Source organism: Choloepus didactylus, chromosome 10 (assembly GCF_015220235.1).
Source record: "Choloepus didactylus isolate mChoDid1 chromosome 10, mChoDid1.pri, whole genome shotgun sequence".
NCBI classification, from domain to species: domain Eukaryota; kingdom Metazoa; phylum Chordata; class Mammalia; order Pilosa; family Megalonychidae; genus Choloepus; species Choloepus didactylus.
The window spans coordinates 83,408,010-83,428,708 of NC_051316.1; the positions used below are offsets into that span (position 1 = coordinate 83,408,010).

The 20,699-nt window shown below is 42.8% G+C and overlaps 1 protein-coding gene across 6 annotated transcripts in view; it reads right to left on the minus strand.

Annotated features, from left to right (window-relative positions):
- The window catches only part of FAM219A (family with sequence similarity 219 member A), a 67,290-nt gene that overhangs the window by 4,588 nt on the left and 42,003 nt on the right, over positions 1-20,699 (minus strand). For 3 of the 6 annotated variants that reach the window (XM_037797824.1, XM_037797823.1, XM_037797822.1), the window contains exon 2: positions 3,990-4,038. In XM_037797824.1, the coding sequence (XP_037653752.1) occupies positions 3,990-4,038 (49 nt within the window). Of the gene's footprint in view, positions 1-3,938; positions 4,039-20,699 lie in introns of all 6 variants that reach the window. The other 3 variants (XM_037797821.1, XM_037797820.1, XM_037797819.1) reach the window with 1 other exon arrangement.

Sequence of the window (20,699 nt, forward strand, 5' to 3'; positions counted from 1 at the left end):
CATTGTGAAGCCCCTTGCTTCTCTAGGGACTGAAGCTGGGACCCCAACTTCAGGCTCCTGCTGCCCTGTGGAGACAGTACTTGGCCTTGCACATCCTGAAGCAGATAGAAGAGGCAAAAGGAGGAGGTAGACCCCTGCCTTCCAGGAGCTGCAACTCCCACATGGGGCAGTTACTGTGTGTTTGATGCCAGGGAAAGGCAGGAGAGGGAGAAATGATCACAGAGGGATGGAGCAGTTGGGGAGGGCTTCCTGCAGGTGACACCTTGACCTGGAGAAAGGAGGGCATTCGAGGAAGGAGGGTTGGTGTATGCAAAAATGCATTTAGAAGTGAGCATAAGAAGTGTGGATCTGGATAGGATGGAGGGGTGAAGAGGAAGGATGGTCAGCTTGGAAAAGTAGGATCCATTTTATTCAGTCACTTATTTGTTCAACAAACATCTTGTGTCATCAGTCATGTATCTGGGCATGTGCTAAAGGGCTAAAGGCTCCCTCTGATTACAAACTCAGAGTATGAAGGTCTTGAATGCCAGACAGAGGAGTTTGGGATTAATGCAGAAGGTAAAAAGGAGCTACTAAAGGTCGAAAAGTGGGAGGGACAGAATGGGGCTGGTAGGGTAGGGGGCAGGAGGCTGGGGTCCCTCTCTGGCCAGGCTACCTGAGTGATGCTCCTGACTCCTCTGTCAACCTCTGAGTTCTCCTAGGTTCCAGAGCCTAGCATGTTCATGGGGGTGGCCATCAGATGACCATTGCCCAGTGTGGCACTGAGAGTGTGTGGGAGAAGATCTTGCAGGAGAAGTTAGGGACACTGGCCTCCTCTCCCTGCATCGTTCCCACAGTGGCTGTCCAGACCCTGGAGTAGGTCCATTCACCCTTTCCTACTCATCTCAAGCAAAGGCCAGATCTCAGAAAAAGGACTTTGGGTGGAGAGGGAAGCTGTCTCATAAAATAACCTCCAGGGAGGAAGGATGGGAAGGACCTTTCCAGCTACTGTGAATAACTTTGAAATGTCCTCTCACCACCGTGTCTCTGAGTCTCTCATCTCCCAGTCTCTGCCTGCTTCTGACCCTCTTTGTTTGTCACTGCTCTTCTAACTCCTTCGGTGTTTTTCCAGGAGGTGTAGTCGTCATTACCACCCCAAACCTCTAGAGGGTGCAATTTGCTTTAAAATTCCCTGTGGTGATTTTCTTTTCCCCCAGTGCAACTGGGACAAGGTTGTGAATTTTCATGACAAGCTTTGGTGGTAATGGGGAGGGTTAAAAAACAAAACAAAACATGATGCAAAAAACCTCACTTGCTGCAATTGTTTGAAATAGTGAAAAAAATGCAAACTATAAACTGGCAAAACCAAAGTATGGATTACTATGCAGCCATTTAAAAGAATGAAGTGATTCTCTATATACTGACATTGGAGAGGGCTCAGAGACATTAAGTGGAAAAAAAGTTTCTGAAAATGTGTACAGTATGATACCACTTATGTTAAAATACAAAATAAAACAAGAAAAACTTTAAAAGTGTGGAATGATTATCTCTGGGGAGGAGGATGTGACAAGGTGGAAGGCAGTAAAGGAGACTTTACACTTGTAAAAATTACTTGTATTATTAAATTAAGAAATAAAACTGGCTGCGGTTTATATATGATGACATAAGATGATGAAAAAATTCCACTTTTATTTAGATAAACAGCTTGAAGGGCTCCCTGGCTATGATCTGGAAATAGCTGAATAAAGAACAGGACTCTGTCAAAAGGAGTCCTGGCAGCTGCAGGAGGAGAAGGTTTTAGAAGATACGGGAAAGGGCTCTTGGGATGGAGGAGGGATCTAGTATCTGGTGGGCAGCTCTTTTCTTTTAACTGTAAGCTCTTTTCTGTATGAACAGTGTAGTAATTTCTCTTCATGAAACCAAATTTTAAATAAATGTCTGCTACACATAGTAGCCTCGGATCAGTGGAGCTTTGGGCCCCAAAGGGAGAGGAGCAGTGTTCAGTGTAGGGTGAATTAAGAATAGGAGCTGCAGGAACTATGGGTGGTGGTTGGGTGCAAAGGAGCAGGCTGAAGCGTAAACTGATTTCAGAGTGGACCAGGGGAAAGTGACCCTCAAAAGGGGAGTTTGGGTTTTCTAAGAAACTGAGGGTAAGTTCCCCCAAATGGGACCCAAACAGGCCCAGAGATTTGTTCTAGATAGGCTGAAACTGGGATGGAATTTGAAGCTCAGCTTCCAAGCTTTGGGACCCTCATTCCTTTTTATCCCTCAGACATAGCAACTGCCACCCCTCCTCTAAGGCAGCTTCCTGTCATCCTGATCCAGCGTTTGCTGGAACTTCTAAGCCCTCTCTCTGGGCTCCATGCTTTTATCCCTGCAGGTCTCCCAGGAATCCTCAGAGCTTTCTTGGCCTTAGAGTTTCAGGCTCCTGTGGAGAACTCTAACTGCCCTCTTTGCCTTGCAGGAGATAAGATGCCTGGCAGTGTCAGTGGCTTGGTGACTTGAGTCTTGGAATCATCTTGTCTGAGTTGGGTAATTGGTGGTACCTCCCACCTCCCACCCCTACCTTTCAGCAGCTTGAGGCTGGCTCTGGTCTGTGAGTTTAGCTTCTTCACCTTGGTGCTAGAATACAATTAGAGACCCCTATCCCCACTCTCCAGCCTCATGGCCACAGAACTTCAAACATATTCTCTTCTGTGGTCTGTGCTGGTGGAAGGGAGGGGTTGCAAACTGGATGTCCCTCAAGGCAACGGCCCTGGATGGGAGGTGGGGTGAGAAGGGTGTAGAATTGGTGGAGCTGCAATCCAGAATGGGAACATTCATCCTGGCTCCTGAGGTTGGGTGGTTCCCATAATGGGGGCTTTCCCTGGCTTTGGATCCTCTGTGGATCTGCCCAGTCCAGATGGCCCCACATCTGTTCGTAATTTACAGGCCCTGTCCTAAACTGAACACCTGGTTTTCTTCTCTGCCCTCTCTACTTCCAGCCCAGGTTGGGGATGGAGTGGGAGGGGACAGCTCACAATTGGCTTACATGGAATCGTTTCCCCCTGCTGCAAGTGACACATCTTTCTGCTAATAATTCTGCCTTACTCAAAGTCTAATGAAGCTAATGAAGTAACTTCAGTGACCTAGAAGTAAATTACTGATCTAGAATAGACTGACATTGTCACATGTCCGTATCGGTCTTGCTCACCAGAGTCCAAACACTCTATTCTAGCCGGGGTCATGGTCCTGGGGACAGAGTGGTGGCTGTCCAGCCTTGCCCAGTTCTTTCCAGCCCCCTAAGGCAAAAAGCCTTGGTTTCCCTGATGAGCTGACATCCTGCAGGAGGGGCTGAGGATCTTCTTTCTTTAGGATGAAGCCCTGGGCTTTAGAGTGGAGAGAGGGTGGGGTGTGTCAGCCTCCTTGGAAAAGAAGTCTTCAGGGAAAGGGCAAACAGTGACACTGTTTCCAAAAAGGCTGAAGAGAAAGGGCTGAATGGAAGCTCTAGGAGACAGAGAGTGGGACATCAAGGGGGAAAGAACCTAGGACGACCTTGCCTCCTTGCCTTGTTGTCCCCAGTCTCTGGTAGGGATATGTGTGTGTGTCCCCCCACATACACGATACCCTGTGGGCCTTCCCACCTCCCTCCCACTGTCATCCCTCTGATGGGATGGCTTGGTGGGAAAGCTTTGGAACCCAGGCAATTGGGGATGATCCCTCCCTAGGCGACATAATTCTAGGAAAGAGATGGAGGCCTGGGCCACAGACAGGTCTGAGCTTGGGGCTCCCTGTGACCATCTGTGCCCTGTCTGTGCCCTGGAACCCAAGTACCAACCTCTTTTGAGGCTTTTGGGTTTCTAGAGGCACTCTGCCCCAAAGGGTTTAAGACAAGAAAACAGCTCCAGATCTCATTGCAAACCCAGCCCAGAGTGCCTTGTCCACTCCCCACTTCTCCCTCACCCCCTGGACACACTCACCCAGCTTCACTTGGAGCGGGGATGGTTGGTAATTCATGGCTACTGACTCACCCTCCCGGGCGTCACAGTCTCCATCTGAGACAGAGGTGGCGGCTGGGTCCTGTGGGGAGAAAGCAGAGAGAAAGGGAGTTGTTAGGAAATGAACACAGGGATGGCTCTCAGCCCTGAAGGTGACCTTTCCATCAGCCTTCTGGACTTCTGGGGGATTTGCCCCTGGCAGCAGGCAGGGAATCCAGGACGGGAGGGGCAGACCTGTCCAAAATAGGAGGAAGGCTCTGAGCCGGGTAGAAGAGCTAAGGATTGCAGACTTCTTATATCTAATGAGTATCTGTCCTTCAAAATTCCCTGTGGTCCAGTCTCCACCAGGAAGTCCACCATGATTCTTTAAACCCACAGGATCTCCTTCAACCTGAAGCTCATACCAGTTGCCCTGCTCCTCAGGTCCTTCCTGTATACTCGTTTGGAAGGGTCTTTCTAGGCTCCATGGATTTAAGCCAGGACTGATGTCAGAGTAGGTGTTCTCTAAGCCAGGCCTTCTCTGTCTCTGGCTCCCCTAGCACTGGCCAGTCCCCTGGCACGGGATCCAGAGAACCAACGGCCAAGCCAGGCCAGACTTCAAGGCTGCAACCACTAGACCCACCCACCCCCCACCCCACCCCCACCAAAAAAAAAAAAGTTTTAATGAGGACTTTGCCATTACACAGATGAATCCTAAAGAGGATCTCCTGGGAGAACCTGAAAGGTTGACTGGGGATAGTAGGTGAGAAGACAAATAATGACAAATACACTGGTAGCCAGTTAGTTCTGTGCTGCCCAGAGTGCCAAACATGGGTGTGCCAGTTTGAATGTATTGTGTCCCCCAAATGCCATTATCTTTGTGGTCTTGTGTGGGGCAGAAGTTTTGGTGCTGGTTGGATTTGCTTGGAGTGTGCCCGACCCAGCTGTCGGTGATAATTTTGATGAGAAGTTCCCATGGAGGTGTGGCCCCACCCATTCGGGGTGGGCCTTGATCGGTGGAGCTATATAAATGAGCTGACTCAAAGAGGAAAGAGAGTGCAGCTGGGAGTGATGTTTTGAAGAGAAGCAAGCTTGCTAGAGAGGAACGTCCTGGGAGAAAGCCGTTTTGAGGCCGGAGCTTTGGAGCAGATGCCAGCTGCCTTCCTAGCTAACAGAGGTTTTCCGGAGGCCATTGGCCATCCTCCGGTGAGGGTACCCGATTGCTGATGTGTTGCCTTGGACGCTTTGTGGCCTTAAGACTGTAACTGTGTAGCGAAATAAATCCCCGTTTTATAAAAGCCAATCCATCTCTGGTGTTTTGCATTCTGCAGCATTAGCAAACTAGAACAATGGGCAACAAGTAGAAAAATATGCATTCTGTGTATTGTCCAGGGAATGCAATCTTCTCAATCTCCCTCAGCATCCTCCTCAGTCACCTCCCCACATTGGGCTGGGTCTTGTGCTGCCAGGGCCCTAAACTAGCCTTGCTCTCCCCTCCAAACCCCCCCTGACCTCTGCTACAAGATCCAGGGCACTGGCTCACCCTCAACCCCAGTTAGAAGGAGCTGGTCATTCACAGTCTCCTTGAGAATCTGATGATCAACCATTGATATGGGTGCTTCTATCCTAATGGTCTTTGTATTTCAGTCAGGGACAATGGAGTGGTAGGTCTAAGATATGAGGATTCCAGAGGGGATCCAAGGCTGCTGCCTGTTCTTCTGGGGATGCAGAGAGTAGACAGACGTTCTGGGAGAGTGCCCCAGGACTGGTCCTCTGGGTGGCTGCTGGCCAGCAAGGGAGGATATATAATCATTATGCTGGCTTCTGCTCCCTTTTAAATGAGGTTGTGGGGACGAAAACATACTTGTCAATAAGGGGAAAGGGGAAAGTCCAGAATATTTGGGAGGGGAAATCCTGGCCTTGTCTGTGTTCCTTCAGGCCATCTAGAGTGTGAGGCCCTGGATAGATTGTTGCTACAGTGAGTTTATGAGTCCCTGAAAGCAGACTCTGGGTCTCCCTCCTCTGTCCTGATCCCTAACTCTTCCCCATTCCTCCTTGGCCATGGTGGCACGGGAGGAAGACAGGAGGCTCTGCTCAGAAAAGACCCAGTGCCGCAGTGCCTGCATCTCAGGCAACTTCCTGTGCTGCAAGACTTTCCAGTCCTCCATCCTTCTCCCTGGCTCAGCTCCTTTTCAGGGGCACTTCTGTAGACAGCACTCATCCCCCGCAGCCTTGAAGAAGCAGGATTCTAGGGGCTCTTATATTTCCAAAAAAGCCTCTCAGCCCCTGTGGGCATCTCCCAGGTGCTACCTGCAGGTGAGGTAGAGACCTGACCGCCCCCTGGGCTCACCCCCAATGCAGCCTGAGGGAGGGGTTCTCAAAAGGTAAATTCCGTAAATGTGCCTGTTGAGACCAGACCAAGGAACCACTGGCATATTTCTAATTTCCTCACTCATATTCCTTGTTTTTTTTTTTCTGTAGCATTTGTCATGTTACACATACCACATTCATTTGGAAATGGTTTCCTCCCCTGACTTTCAGGATATTGTGTTCTCCTGGGTCATCTCTTGCCTCTTTGACCATCATTTCTATCTCATCCTCTGGCCCTTTGTTTTTTCTGCAAGGTCCTGCCCTTAGCCTTCCCCTCTCTCTTTGGGAAATTTTTATGTCTCTACAATTTGGATTAACATTTTTACACTGGTGATTTTTAAATCTATGGCCTTTTCATGAGCCTTTTCTTCACTAACCCTCTACCCCTTCCAGCTCATGAGTGTTAGGCCCTCACTGTCCTTTCCATGTGGCTGACTTTAAAAACACAAACTCCCAGGCTCTTGGGGCTAACTTCACTCAGTGCAGACGAATTCATCAGTTTCTTCTCTGGAAAAGTCTGGAGGTATCAGGCATCAGTGGTAACACCGGAGGCAGACTTTGCAGGAAGGATGGGACCTGGGCTGGGGATAGGGAAGCTGTTAAGCAACTTTGGATTAGTTCCTGGTGACATTTGATCCCTGAGTCAAACTACCAGACCCTTTGGCCATAGGTTGAGAGATCCCATGCAGGGCCCACCATCCAGCATCTTTCTTGTCACTGACCATGATAGAAGGCCATCTGATGGCAAGCACAAAGATCTCTGGCACTACACCCACAGACTCAAGCCTTTTCTGTGGGCTTCCTGTATGTCTTTCTTGAGAAATGCAGCCAATATACCATAACCATCATACGGCAATGTGATCAGGGAGATTAAATGTGAAATATTCATGAATATATGTATCAGAGAGGAACCCAGGCAGAAGGAAGTGCCTGGCTCCAAGAAATCAGGGAGGATTTAAAATGTTCCCAAGGGCATCTGACAGGCGTTGGCTAGATCTGGGAGCTAGAGGAAGATTAGCAAGATTATTAATAAACACTCAGCAGAGACAGACATTGAAATGCATCTCTAACAGCAACCCATGTTCCTGCAACCCTTCAAATAAATTCTCCAAAGACTGCTGAGATGATTAAAAGCCCAGTCTCACTGTTTCTGGGACAGGGTACATAGGCTAATGGCCAGCACCAAGCCAACACAGCTAGAAAACAAAAGTACAAGAAGAATCTTTAGTCTGGTACAGTGACTTTCATTAAACTTTGTTCCCTGAGCCCTGTGCCTTGGGTGGGGTTGAGAGCGAGGGGAGAGCAACAGGATGGGGAACTGGCTTCACTTCAAGAGTAGATCTACTTTTATTTCATTTACATATCAGGCTTCCTGCAAGATTTTGGTTGGAGAAAGGATTCTGTTAATTTTCTTTAAAAAAAAAAAAGGTTAAAATCCATCCACCTAATTCAATCCAGTCTTTAAAAAATGTTTTATTGTGGAAATTATTAAACTAATGTGAAAATAGATTATACAGTATAATGAGATCCTGGGTACCTATCAACAGTTTCAACAAATGACAACTTATCAAACCATTCATTTTAAAAATGAGGAAACCTAGGCCCACAGTGGGTATGCCTTACTCAAGATCAGTGATGGAGTTGGTGACCTTTCGAAGCATGCAGGGACTGGCACAGGGAAAGAAAGAATGACTAGGATTTGGAGCCAGGGACAGGCCCTTTGGGAGGCTGCTCTATCCCTACAGGTGCAGGCATCAGTCTGCATACTAACCCCCATCCTTTGCCTCCCTGCCCTAGCTCATGGGGTTGTTGTCTCTAGCTGGCTGGCCTAGTGCATTAGATACAAAAGTAGACAGGGATGCAAGAGACCAGGGATGCAGACGAGCAGGATGAAATTGGTTGGACAAGAAGGGGAAACGAAGGAAAAAATGAGACAGTGGGACCTTCAAGGCTCATTCCAAAGTGTCTTAAGAAGGGAGGGACCTGGAGAAATACCCAGAAGGGACTGCTTTCCTGAATGACCAGCAGAGTTTTACAAGCTGCTCTGGTAGATCTCTAGGAGGCAAAATATAAGACTTGTAGGGGGCTTTGTAGTTCTTAAGGTATGTCTTCAGATCCATGGGCACATCTGATTCTTACAAGCACCAGTGACAATGCGATTGCCTCCCCAACAATCAAAGTATACCCTCCCTCATCCAGCATCAGCTATGTGGTTTGGGTGGGATGACCTTAATCCCAGTGCTAAGTGGATGCCTTGACTAAAGGAAGACAATCCATATAATCCCATCCTCCTTGCCACCGAGACTGAAAGGCAGATTGTAATGGCTAAAAGCAGATTCTGGAGCCAGATTGCCTAAGTTCAAATCCAAGTGCCTCCATTAATTATCTATTAATATGGGCTCCAGTTTTCTCATCTATAAAATGGGATGAATATTAATACCTCTGTCAAAAGGTTATTGTGAATACTGACTGCATTTTAAAACTTCAAATTCCACGTGAGACCAAGGGAAGAGATGTTTAGTTGTAAGATGTATATTTCCTAAACAGAAACAGTTTATTCAAATACTATAATTACATGGAACTTTTAATAGGAAGTGGGACTGGGTAGGTTTGCATAGGTTAGTGTGAAATAGAGACACATCCCAAAGTAATTTGGACAGAGAATAAAAATATATAAGCAGGGACCCCCTGAGGAGCTGGGGGAAAATGCAGAGGTGTTGGACTTCCTCACCTGGATTGTTGCTGATGTTCTCACAAACATTGAGTACTGGTGGTTTGATGTGCTGAGTCCTCTATCACAGGACTTGCCCTTATGAGGCTCATTACTGCAAAGGAGAGGCTAAACCTGCTTATAATTGTGCCTAAGAATCTCCTCCTGAGTACCTCTCTGTTGCTCAGATGTGGCCCTCTCTCTCTAGCTAAACCAACTCAGCAGGTGAACTCACTGCCTTCCCCTCTATGTGGGATCTGACACCCAGGGATATAAATCTCCCTGGCAATGTGGGATATGACTCCTGGGGATGAACTTGGAACCATCATCGTGGGATTGAGAACATCTTCTTGACCAAAAGGGGGATGTGAAATGAAACAAAACGAAGTTTCAGTGGCTGAGAAATTCCAAATGATTTCAAATGCAGCCGAGAGGTCACTCTGGTGGACATTCTTATGCACTATATAGATAACCCTTTTTAGGTTTCAATGCATTGGAATAGTAAATACCTGAAACTATCAAACTGCAACCCAGTTTGACTTGAAGACGATTGTATAGCAATGTAGGTTAAAAGGGGTAACCATGTGATTGTGAAAGCCTTGTGGATCACACTGCCTTTATCTAATGTATGTGTGGATGAGTAGAAAAATGGGAACAAAAACCTAAATGAAAAATAGGGTGGGGGGGGTGAGTTGGGTGTTTTTTTTTACTTTTTTTTTATTCTTATTTTCACTGATGCAAGGAAAATGTTCAAAAAATAAACTGGGGTGATGAATGCAAAACAATATGACCGTACTGTGAACAATTTATTGTACACTTTGGATGACTGTACGGTATGTGAATATATCTCAATAAAATTGAATTAAAAAGAAAAGGTTGTTGTGAGGATAAAGTGAATTAATATGTGTTAAGCACTTAGACAGTACTCGGTACATAGTGAGTACTCTTTCAGTGTTAGCTGTAAAGTTTTCATTAGTCTAGGTTCAGTGAGACCCACACAACCATGGACAGTGAGCCATGAGAGTGACCGGCTCACAGCTGCAGCCCTGGCACCACACAGGTTGGGGCCTGGTTTATGTGAGGAAGTACCTTTGGAAAAGATGCTGAGGGGCCCCTGCCTGACCAGTGGGTATCCTGTCTCTTCTCTCCCTTCACTCCATGGTGCTTCATCACCTCTACTTATTTTTTTCAACAGTGCTAGGCCTGGGGCTTACAAAGATGAATAGAAAATAGGACCCATCCTTAAGGAGCTCCCAGTAATTATCAATAAAGGTAACAACAGCCATATAAAAGTATAGTGAATGGGCACAACAATGTTCTTAGCAGCCTTATTCACAATTGCCAAAAGATAGAAGCAACCCAAGTGTCCATTAACTGATGACTGGATAAACAAAATGTGGTGTATACATACAATGGAATATTAGTCAGCTGTAAGAAGGAATGAAGTCCTGAAGCATGCAACAACATGGATGAACCTTGAGGACGTTATGTTGAATGAAATAAGCCAGACACAAAAGGACAAATATTGTGTGATCTCACAGATATGAACTAATTATAATAAGCAAACTCATTGAGTTAGAATCTAGAATATAGGTGACCAGGGAATAGAATGGGGTAGATAATAGGGAGCTGACACTTACTTTGTGCAGAATTTCAATTTAAGTCGATCGCAAATGTTTGGAAAGGGATAGTGGCAATGGTGGCACAGTCTTGTAAGTGTAATTAAGAGGTCTGAATTATGTTTGTGAATGTGTTTAAAGGAGAAGTTTGGGGTCATGCATGTTACTAGAAGAAAAGCCAGAAGACAAAAAATGGGACTGTATAAAAGTGAACCCTGTTGTGGACCATGACTGTGGTGAATAGTACAAATACAAGAATGTTCTTCCATGAATTATAACAGACATATTTCACTATTAAAAGATATTAAAAATAGGGTAGTGTATGGAAAAAATATACCTAATGTAAACTATGGACTATAGTTAACAGTAATATTTTAATATTCTTTCATTAAGTACCTTTTAAAGGTACTACACCAATGCAAAGTGTCAACAATGGGGGGTATTTGGGGACATTGAATTTTTTTGGAAACTTACAACTTCTCTAATTAAAAAAAACCAATAATCAAAAAAAACCTTATGCTAAGTGAAAGTACTACATATTGTATGATTCCATTTATATAAAATATAAATACATACAAACCTGTAGAGGCAGAATTAGATTAGTGGTTATGCAGTGCTGGGGAAGGATAGAGGGATTGAAAATTAACTGCTAAGGATTTTGGGGTTTTTCTTTTTAGAGTAATGGAAATGTTCTAAAATTGACTGTGGTGATGAATGCACAACTCTGTGATTATACTAAAGCCATTGATATGACACTTTGGATGGATTGTATGGTATGTGAATGTATCTCAGTAAAACTGCTTTTAAAAAAATAGAGGGAATGGGACAAAGAGGGTTGGGCAGAGAAAACATCAAAGAGGAGGCACTTGAGAAGATCACAAAACATCAGTTCACCAGTTAGTTTAAGAGGAAGGGAGGAAGGACTTTCAGGGAACAACATGTGCAAAGGCTCAGAGGCATGAAACTACAGGACATTCAGGGAAGTCAGTATTTTGCTATATTTGAAGCCTAGAAGATATAATGAAAAGTAGCAGGAAATATAGTTGGTGGGATCAGGAGGGCTTGGGTCATAATAGCAGGTAGGTCTTGATTTTGCTCTTCATTCAGAAGTTGATGGGGAGTCAATGAACAGCCTTAAGAAGGGGAGTAACACGATCATATCTGAGATGGATAAAGATTCTTCAGCTATGAGGAAACAGGGAAGGGGAATGAGGTTGGAGGTAAGGATAATTAGGAAACTACTGAAACAGTGCCAACAGAGATGACAGGGCGCTGAACTATGCAGAAGCAGAAAATAAGAGGACAGGATGTTAAGGAGGGTGGAATTGGCAGCCTTTAGAAAGGGGGAAAATGCAGAAGTGTTGGACTTCCTCAACTGGATTGTTGCTGATAAAAAAAAAAAATAGAGATAAAATGTAGAAGGAAGAGTCCAGACATTCATAGTTTTCTGTCTGGGGCAATAAGGAAAGGAATGTTAATTACTAATAGACAATGCAGTAAGAGATACAGCTGCGCTGCCAGGGAAAACTCAATGAGTTCAGTTTGGGACATACTGAGTTTGAAGTGCCTTTTGGACATCATAGTTAGTAGTACTTGAGGTTTGGGAACTCAGGCAAGAGATCTGGCCTAATGGTCATGGAAGCCACAGGGGAGAATAAGCCCTCTCACACAGAATTAGAGTGAAAAAAGATAAGAATTGAGGATTAATCCCTGAGGAACATCCAATCTTGGGAAATGAGTGGAAGAAGAAGATTGGGTAGGAGCAGAAAGTGATGACATGTAGGAAACTAACTAGGAAGCCACTCAAGTAGAGTTTCAAGATAGAAGAAATCAACAGTGTCAAATAAGCAGGTAAAGACAATATTTAGAAATAAGGAGGTCATAAGTGGCCACAGTAAATAGTTTTAGTTCAAGGGTAGGAAAAGAGCCCAGATTACAGGGGCTTTGGAATGGAATAGGAGATGAGGAGTAGACACAGTGAGCACAATCTACTCATTCAAAGAGCCAGGGTGAGAAGGAAAGGGAAGAGAATGGGTGACAGCCAGAGGGAGCTTTGGAGTGGAAGGATTTCTTTAGAGCCAGAGAATATCTGACCGCCGTCTAGACTGAGGGGAAGGAAGCTGGGTAGAAAAGGAGGTGGTTAATGAGACATGGTCGCTAATGAGTCAAGAGGAGATGGAACCAAAACCTTGAACCAGAGGAGGGAAGCTCTTTACTGAAATGGAAGGGAGTTGAAGAGGCTGGGGTTGCAGATAAGCATGGAGGTAGAAAGGTGAGTGGGAAGTTGGGAAAGTTCACTCCTAAAAGCTGAAGTTTCACTGCCATATAGAAAGAAGGTCACTGCCCTTCTTGTCAAAAATAAGTAAAGGAAGAGGATGAACACCAAGGTGGGGCGGGGGGTAAGGGAGAAGAGGGGCACTCGGTGGCTGCCCAGGAGTGGAAGTATATCCGATTGCCTGGCTGCCAAACACAATCGTCACCGCCCAGTAGCCAGTAGCCCGGATGAAAAGAGCTCTCCGTGGTGCTGAACAAACCTGCTTTGGTCTTATGGACTGAGTATGGATGATTCAGAGTAGAGACATGATTCTATCTCAGCTTTCCCATAGGGGAAGGATATCTCTGTCCTTATCTCAGGAAAATGGAAAAAGAGAAGTATGAAGAAGCAAACTGTTCACCTACCAACGTTATCTAACCTTTTTTCACAGAGCACACATGAATTTTCCCCTAGTTTTAGGAGGGAGTTGGGATAGGCAGCTCTGAGTTGGGGAATGATGAAAGGCTACCTCTGGAATAGTCATATTTGTACCCTGATCAGTTTCTTTGGATGAAAACAAGATGTAGGAGGGACTAGAGCAGGAATAGGGCCAAGAAGGAGGACGGTGCTGATAATGAAACAGGAAAGCAGGGGATACTTGGGGCTCAGGCTGTTCTGTGGCAATTGGGGGCAGCTGGGTGGGACATCAAAGACCAACTCTGCTTCTTTTACAATGTGTCCGGGGTAAGCTCAGAAACTTCCTGGGCTTGTGGTCCCCATGTTCAGGGCTATGCCACTCATCCAAATCATCTCTTGGAAGTGGGTGGAGGACGAGCATGCTTAGAAATATTTTAGAGGGAGATTCAGCAAGTACAACTCAATATCTTTACTGACTCCCCATGGCAGGGCAGAAATCTACCTGTCAAAGAATATTCAGTGGCAATCCAGGCATTGGTCAGAGTGATCTACTTCCCTGAATCTGGCTGCTAATTCAGCCTCTAAAGAATTCCCATCTGTTTCTGACACCACATCTCAACATGAGAAACACTTGACCAATGATGGCTCTTATTCTGTGGTGTGACTTCAGACCTCACCTGAAGTCACACCTCACACATATCGGCAATTTCCCAAGTCCCATTGTTGGGCAGCTCCCACTTTTGTTCCCTAATTCCCCTTCTCCAGGATTTCTTCAGGGGCTGCCTGCAATACCAGGCAATAAGCCAGGACTTCTATCCTGTTTGAACATATTAAGACCCTTAGGAAAGGACAAAAATCTCTCATTAGAGAATCAGGGAAACATAAGGGAGACAGTCTCCAAAAATGTTGTTATGATCTCTTATGAAGAAGGGAAGATCAGAAAACTGGAGAGAAAGGTTGTGAAGCCTGAATTTGGGAGATGGGGCAGAAGAGCTTGGTTAGGTCAAGGAGGTCTCTCCCATCAGTCTAAATCTCCCCCAATCCTGTAAGTTTTCATCTAAAAGAAGCCTCACTTCAAATAATGGAGACATACTTACTGAATACCCAATCTCTTTCCGGCTCTGGGCTAGGTGCTAATAGCAGAATGCAGAGGAAGAAAGCACTTTTTTTTCACCCACATCACAATTCTGCAGAGCATTTTGGGGCAAAGTGAAGTTCACTAAAAAGAACTGAAAAGGATTCTCATGAAAGGGCTAGAGTTTGGGACTCAAGCTGGTCCTGTGAGTAGCCTGAGGATTTTTTTTTTTTTTTGTCTCCTAAGTGGCTTCTAGAATAGAAATCATTATCAAAAACAGAAAGATAGGAATCAAAGGAAACTTCCTCGATGTGAAAAAGAAAAACCCACAGTTAATATCATACTCAACAGTGAGAGACTGAAAGCTTTCCCTCTAAGATTGAGAACAAGACAAGGATGCCTACTGTCACCACTGTTACTCAACATTGTGCTAGAAGTTCTAGCTAGAGCAACTAGGTGAGAAAAAGAAATGGCATCCAAATCAGAAAGGAAGAAGTAAAACTTTCACTATTTGCAGATGACATGATCCTATATTTAGAAAGTCCCCCCAAAACTATGACAAAGCTACTAGAGTTAATAAATGAGTTCAGCAAAGTGGCAGGATACAAGATCAACAAACAAAAATCAGTAGTGTTTCTATGTACTAGTAATGAGCTATCCAAAGAGCTAATCAAGAAAAAAAATTCCATTTACTATAGCAACTAAAAGAATCAAATATCTAGCAATAAACTTAACCAAGGATGTAAAGGACCTGTACACAGAAAACTACAAAACATTGCTACAAGAAACCAAAGAAGACCTAAATAAACAGAAATACATTCCATGTAAATGGAATGGAAGGCTAAATGTCATTTAGATGTCAATTCTACCCAAATTGATCTACAGATTCAATGCAATCCCAATCAAAATTCCAAAAGGCTTTTTTAAATAAGTGGAAAACTAATTATCGAATTATTTGGAAGGGTAAGGGACTTTGAATAGCTGAAAGACATTTTGAAAAAGAAGAATGAAGTGGGAGGACTCATACTTCCCAACCTTAAAGCATATTATTAAGCCACTGCACTCAAAACAGCATGGTACTGGCATAAAGATAGACATGTTAATCAGTGGAATTGAATTTGAAAGTTCAGAAATAGAACTTCAGATCTGTGGTCAATTGATTTTTGACAAGGCTCCCAAGTCTACTCAACTAGGATAGAACAATCTCTTCAACAAATGGTTCTGGGAGAACTGGATATCCACTTCCAAAAGAATGAAAGAGGACCCCTATCTCACACACTGTACAAAAGTTAACTCAAAGTGGATAAAAAAACATAAATATAAGAGCCAGCACCATAAAATGCCTAAGAAAATATAGGGAAACATCTTCAAGAGCTAGATAGGTGGTAGTTTCTTAGACCTTACACCCAAAGCACAGGCAACTAAAGAAAAAAATAGATAAATGGAACCTCTTCAAAACTGAATACTTCTTTGCTTCAAAGAACTTTGTCAAAAGGGTGAAAAGACAGCCGACTCAATGAGAGAAAATATTTGGAAACCACATATCTGATAGGTCTGATATCCAGAATATATAAAGAAATCCTACAACCGAACAATAAAAAGACAAACAACCCAATTAAAAAATGGGCAAAAGACCTGAAGAGATATTTTTCTAAAGAGGAAACACAAATAGCTAAAAATAAACACATGAAAACATGCTCATCTTCACTACCTATTAGGGAAATGCAAATCACAATGAGATATCATTTTACAACTACTAGAATGGCCACTATTAAACAAACCGGAACTTACAAGTGCTAGAGAGGATGTGGAGAAACATGAGCACTTATTCACTGCTGGTAGGAATATAAAATGGTACAGCCATGGTGGAAGATCATTTGATGGTTCTTCAGAAAGCTAAGTATAGAGTTGCCTTATGATCCAGCAATTCTGCTACTAGGTATATACTCAGAGGAACTGAAAGCAGGGATGCAAACAGACCATTTGCACACCAATGTTCATAGTGACATTATTCACAATTGCCAGAAGATGGAAACAACCCAAGTGCCCATCAATCGAATGTATAAACAAAATGTGGCATATACATACCACAGAATATTATTCAGCAGTAAGAAGGAAAGAAGTCCTGAAACACGTCAATATGAATGAACCTTGAAGACATTATGTTGAATGAAATAAATCAGACACAAAAGGACAAACATTGTATGATCGCAATAATATGAGCTAATTATAATATGTAAACTCATAGACATAAAATTTAGAATATAGGTTACCAGAATAGAACGAGCTAGAGAATGCGGAGTGGTTACTTAATATGTGCAGAATTTTTAACTAGGTTGAATTTAAATGTTTGGAAATGGATAGAGGTGATGATAGCACGTTATTGAGTATAATTTACAGGGCTGAATTATGTGTGAATGTGGTTGAAAGGGGAAGTTTAGAGTCATGCATGACACCAGAAGGAAAGCTAGAGGTTAAAACATGGGACTGTATAACATAGCGAATCTTGTGGTGGACAATGACTGTGATTAACAGTACAATCATAAAAAAGTTCTTTCATGAAGTAGAACAAATGTACACCACTATTACAAGGAGTTAATAATAGAGTGTTATATGGGGAAAATGTACCTATTGGAAACTATGGACTATAGTTAACAGTAATATCTTAATATTCTTTCATCAACAGTAACAAATGTACCACACCAATACTAGGGGTCAATAATAGGGGGATTAAGGGGTAGGGGCTGTTTTGGTTTTTCCTGTTTCTTTTTCTTTCTTTATTTATTTTGGAGTAATGAAAATGTTCTAAAACTGATTGTGGTAATGAATGCTCAACTATGTGATGACACTGTAAGCCATTGACTGTATATTTTGGATGGATTGTATGGTGTGCGAATACGTCTTAACAAAATTGCCATAAAAAAACAAAAACAAACAAACAAAACAAAACACAACAGACACCACCAAGCCTTGGTATCTTTGTGTTGATGAAAGAATATTAAGATATTACTGTTAACTATAGTCCATAATTTGCAATACGTACATTTTTCCCATATAACACTCAATTATTAACTCCTTGTAATAGTGGTGTACATTTGTTCTAGTTCATGAAAGAACTTTTTTATGATTGTACTGTTAATCACAGTCATTGTCCACCACATGTCCTAAATAAAGTAAAATTACTAAATCAAAACATGCTAAAATTAAAAAAAAAATTACATTTAGTTTTACTGCCTAATATTCCATTGTATGTATATACTACATTTTGTGTATCCAGTCATCGGTTAATGGACACTTGGGTTGCTTTCATCTTTTTTAACCATTCACTTATTTTGGACATTCAGGTTGTTTGTAATTTTTCACTGTTATAAATAATGATACACTGAAATCTATCTATGTATATTTGCATTTAGGATCATGTCCTAAATAAAGTAAAATTACCAAATCAAAACATGCTGAGATAAAAAAAAAATCCCATTTAGTTTTACTGCCTAGAGACAACTGCTGTTAAATTTTAATATTTTCTTTTGAGTCTCTGTGTATACTAGAGTAGCAACATTCTAGGTTTCCCTACTCCGGGAGCTGGTGCTGCTCCCATCCTCATGGCCACAGTGGGGCTCTCCAACAACCATGTTGGTTATGTGGTCCATCTCTCTAGATTTATGTTTGGACCAGGCAGAGGCAATCAGAGTCTCCCCCAGAACTGGGAAATGAAACTAAGAGGAGATGTAAAGTTCAAGAAGGTAGCTTGGGTAGCAGAGAAAGCCATTGGGCAGGGAGATAAGAATAAAGCTGACATTCAGAAAGAAGCAAACACAAGAGATGGAGAGAATGCTCTCTAGGTTTCAAGCTCGGGTTCTAGATCACTTCTGAAGTCTTCTCTTAGACACTATGAGACATCCTAGTGTCTTTATAGTATATTCTCCTCCTTAGCTTAAACTTGCTTGAGTTGAATTTTGTTTCTGTGACCAGAGGGTACAAACTAATACACTTAACATAGAACAACATTCAGGAAAAAACACACTGTATCTTGTATTCTGTATTTTTAAAACTTATTATTAGAATATAATCAGACCTTCATATTTTTATATAGTTTTTGTGACCATCAGTTTAATGGTTGTATAATAATCCATGGGGGGGATGCACAATAACTTTTTTTTAAACAGTTTTATTCACATTCCATACAATCCATCCAAAGTGTACAATCAACAGCTCTCACTATAATCACAGAGCTGTGATTTTATTGCCACAGTCAATTTTAGAACATTTTCATAGCTCCAAAAAGAAAAACCCCAGGCCCCTTAGACTCCCCTATTATTGACACTTAGCTTTGGTGTGGTACCTTAGTTATAGCTGATGAAGATATTACTGTTAACTATAGTCCATAGTTTGCATTAGGTGTATTTTTCTCATATACCGCCCTGTTATTAACACCTTGTAATTGTGACACACATTTGTTTTAGTTTGTGGAAGAACATTCTTGAATTTGTACAATTAACCACCTCATCATCCCCAACAGGTTTCACAATGTTATACGGTTCCTTGTTTCATCCTCTAGTTTTCCTTCTGGTGATATACACAACTCTAAACCTCCCCTTTCAATCACAATCACACAGCCAATTCAGCTCTGTTATTTACACACATGATAATGTGCTGCCATCACTTCTATTCACTTCCAAACATCTACAATCAGTCTTATCAAAAATTTCTGAACAAATTAAGAGTTTCCCATTCTCTATCCCCAATCTATCATCTGGTAACCTATACTCTAGATATTAATCCATGAGTTTGTTTATTATATTTAATTTATATTAGTGAGATCATACCACATTTGTCCTTTTGTGTTTGGCTTATGTCATTCAACGTAATGTCCTCAAGGTTCATTCATGTTGTCACATGCATCAGGACTTCATTCCCTCTTACTGCTGACTAATATTCCATTATATGTATATACTACATTTTGTGTATCCATTCATCGGTTAATGGACACTTGGGTTGCTTCCATCTTTTTTAACCATTCACTTATTCTGGACATTCAGGTTGTTTGTAATTTTTCACTATTATAAATAATGATACACTGAAATCTATCTATGCATATTTGCATTTAGGATCATGTCCTAAATAAAGTAAAATAACTAACTCAAAACATGAGTGCTTTTTGAGATTCTTGATACATATTGCCAAACTGCTTTTCCAAAGGATCATTCTAACTTACAATGCCTCCAGTCATGACTGAGAGCCATAGCCAGTTTTTAATATTTTATTTTTCACTGTTAGCTGGGGAATTTCAGGTCATCAGAACTACCCATTTGCAAAGAGAGTTCTTCTCCAGTCCTCATTTACCTGGTTCCCTGTGGGGAATCTTCTTTCAAAGAACAGAATTTTCTCTGGGTATTACCTGACAGACAAAATACTCCAGACTTGAGGACACCAATTAAGAACAAAAGGAGGGAAGACTGTCACACTGAAGCTTGGGAAGGGCTCTACATGCAGCCCCAGTACCCCTGGTGGCTGGCCGCAATGCCTTAGCGGGTCCACAGTCTGTGACAGCATGTCAGCCGAAGGAACTGTGGCGGTAATTGCAGCACCAGGAGGCAAACCTCACACAGTGGGTTTTCCTGGCTTTCAGATTTGGGGGTGGCAGAATTAACCAAAATGGTTCTGAAGCTATCCCATTTGGGGTGACAGCCTACTCCCTTACTCATCATATAGTTTTCAAAAATAGTTACTCAGAAACAGGAAGAGAAAAGAATGGTGAAAGATAAGAAGCTACAACTGGGACGCAAAGAACCAGATTCATTTTTGAAATGGGGAAACAAAGAACCAGTGAGCTTTTAAAAAAGAAGATTTAGAATCCTGGTTAGGAGTATGCTTGTCCCAGGTTGATGCTCTGCTATTCATTCCCATTCCCACTAACCTGGGAATCCTGTGGTCAAAAAGCCTGTGTTTGAGAGAGAGTAGGACAAATATCTCAACTCAGAAACACCCACTGTAGCAGCTGTAGCTTGGGGAAGGCCTGTGCATACAGGCTTAGGGGTCAAGCCTCACGACCCAGGGCATAGGAACTAGAGCCAGAAATCAAGAAGCATTGGTTCCCTCAGGAGGCCTGGCTTGGCATAGCCCCAGACCCTTATCCCCACTCTTAAGTTCATCCTCTGAGCCAGATGTTAAGGAGGCTTCCACCTTACTCTTTGATCAGCTAGAGACACAGTCTTAGCCTAAACAGTCTTGTGATGTACAAGGTCTTAGAGCCCCATATCCTAGCCCTCACATTTCAGCCTCTTTATGGAAAGACCATTTCACTTAATGGAGAAAGGGG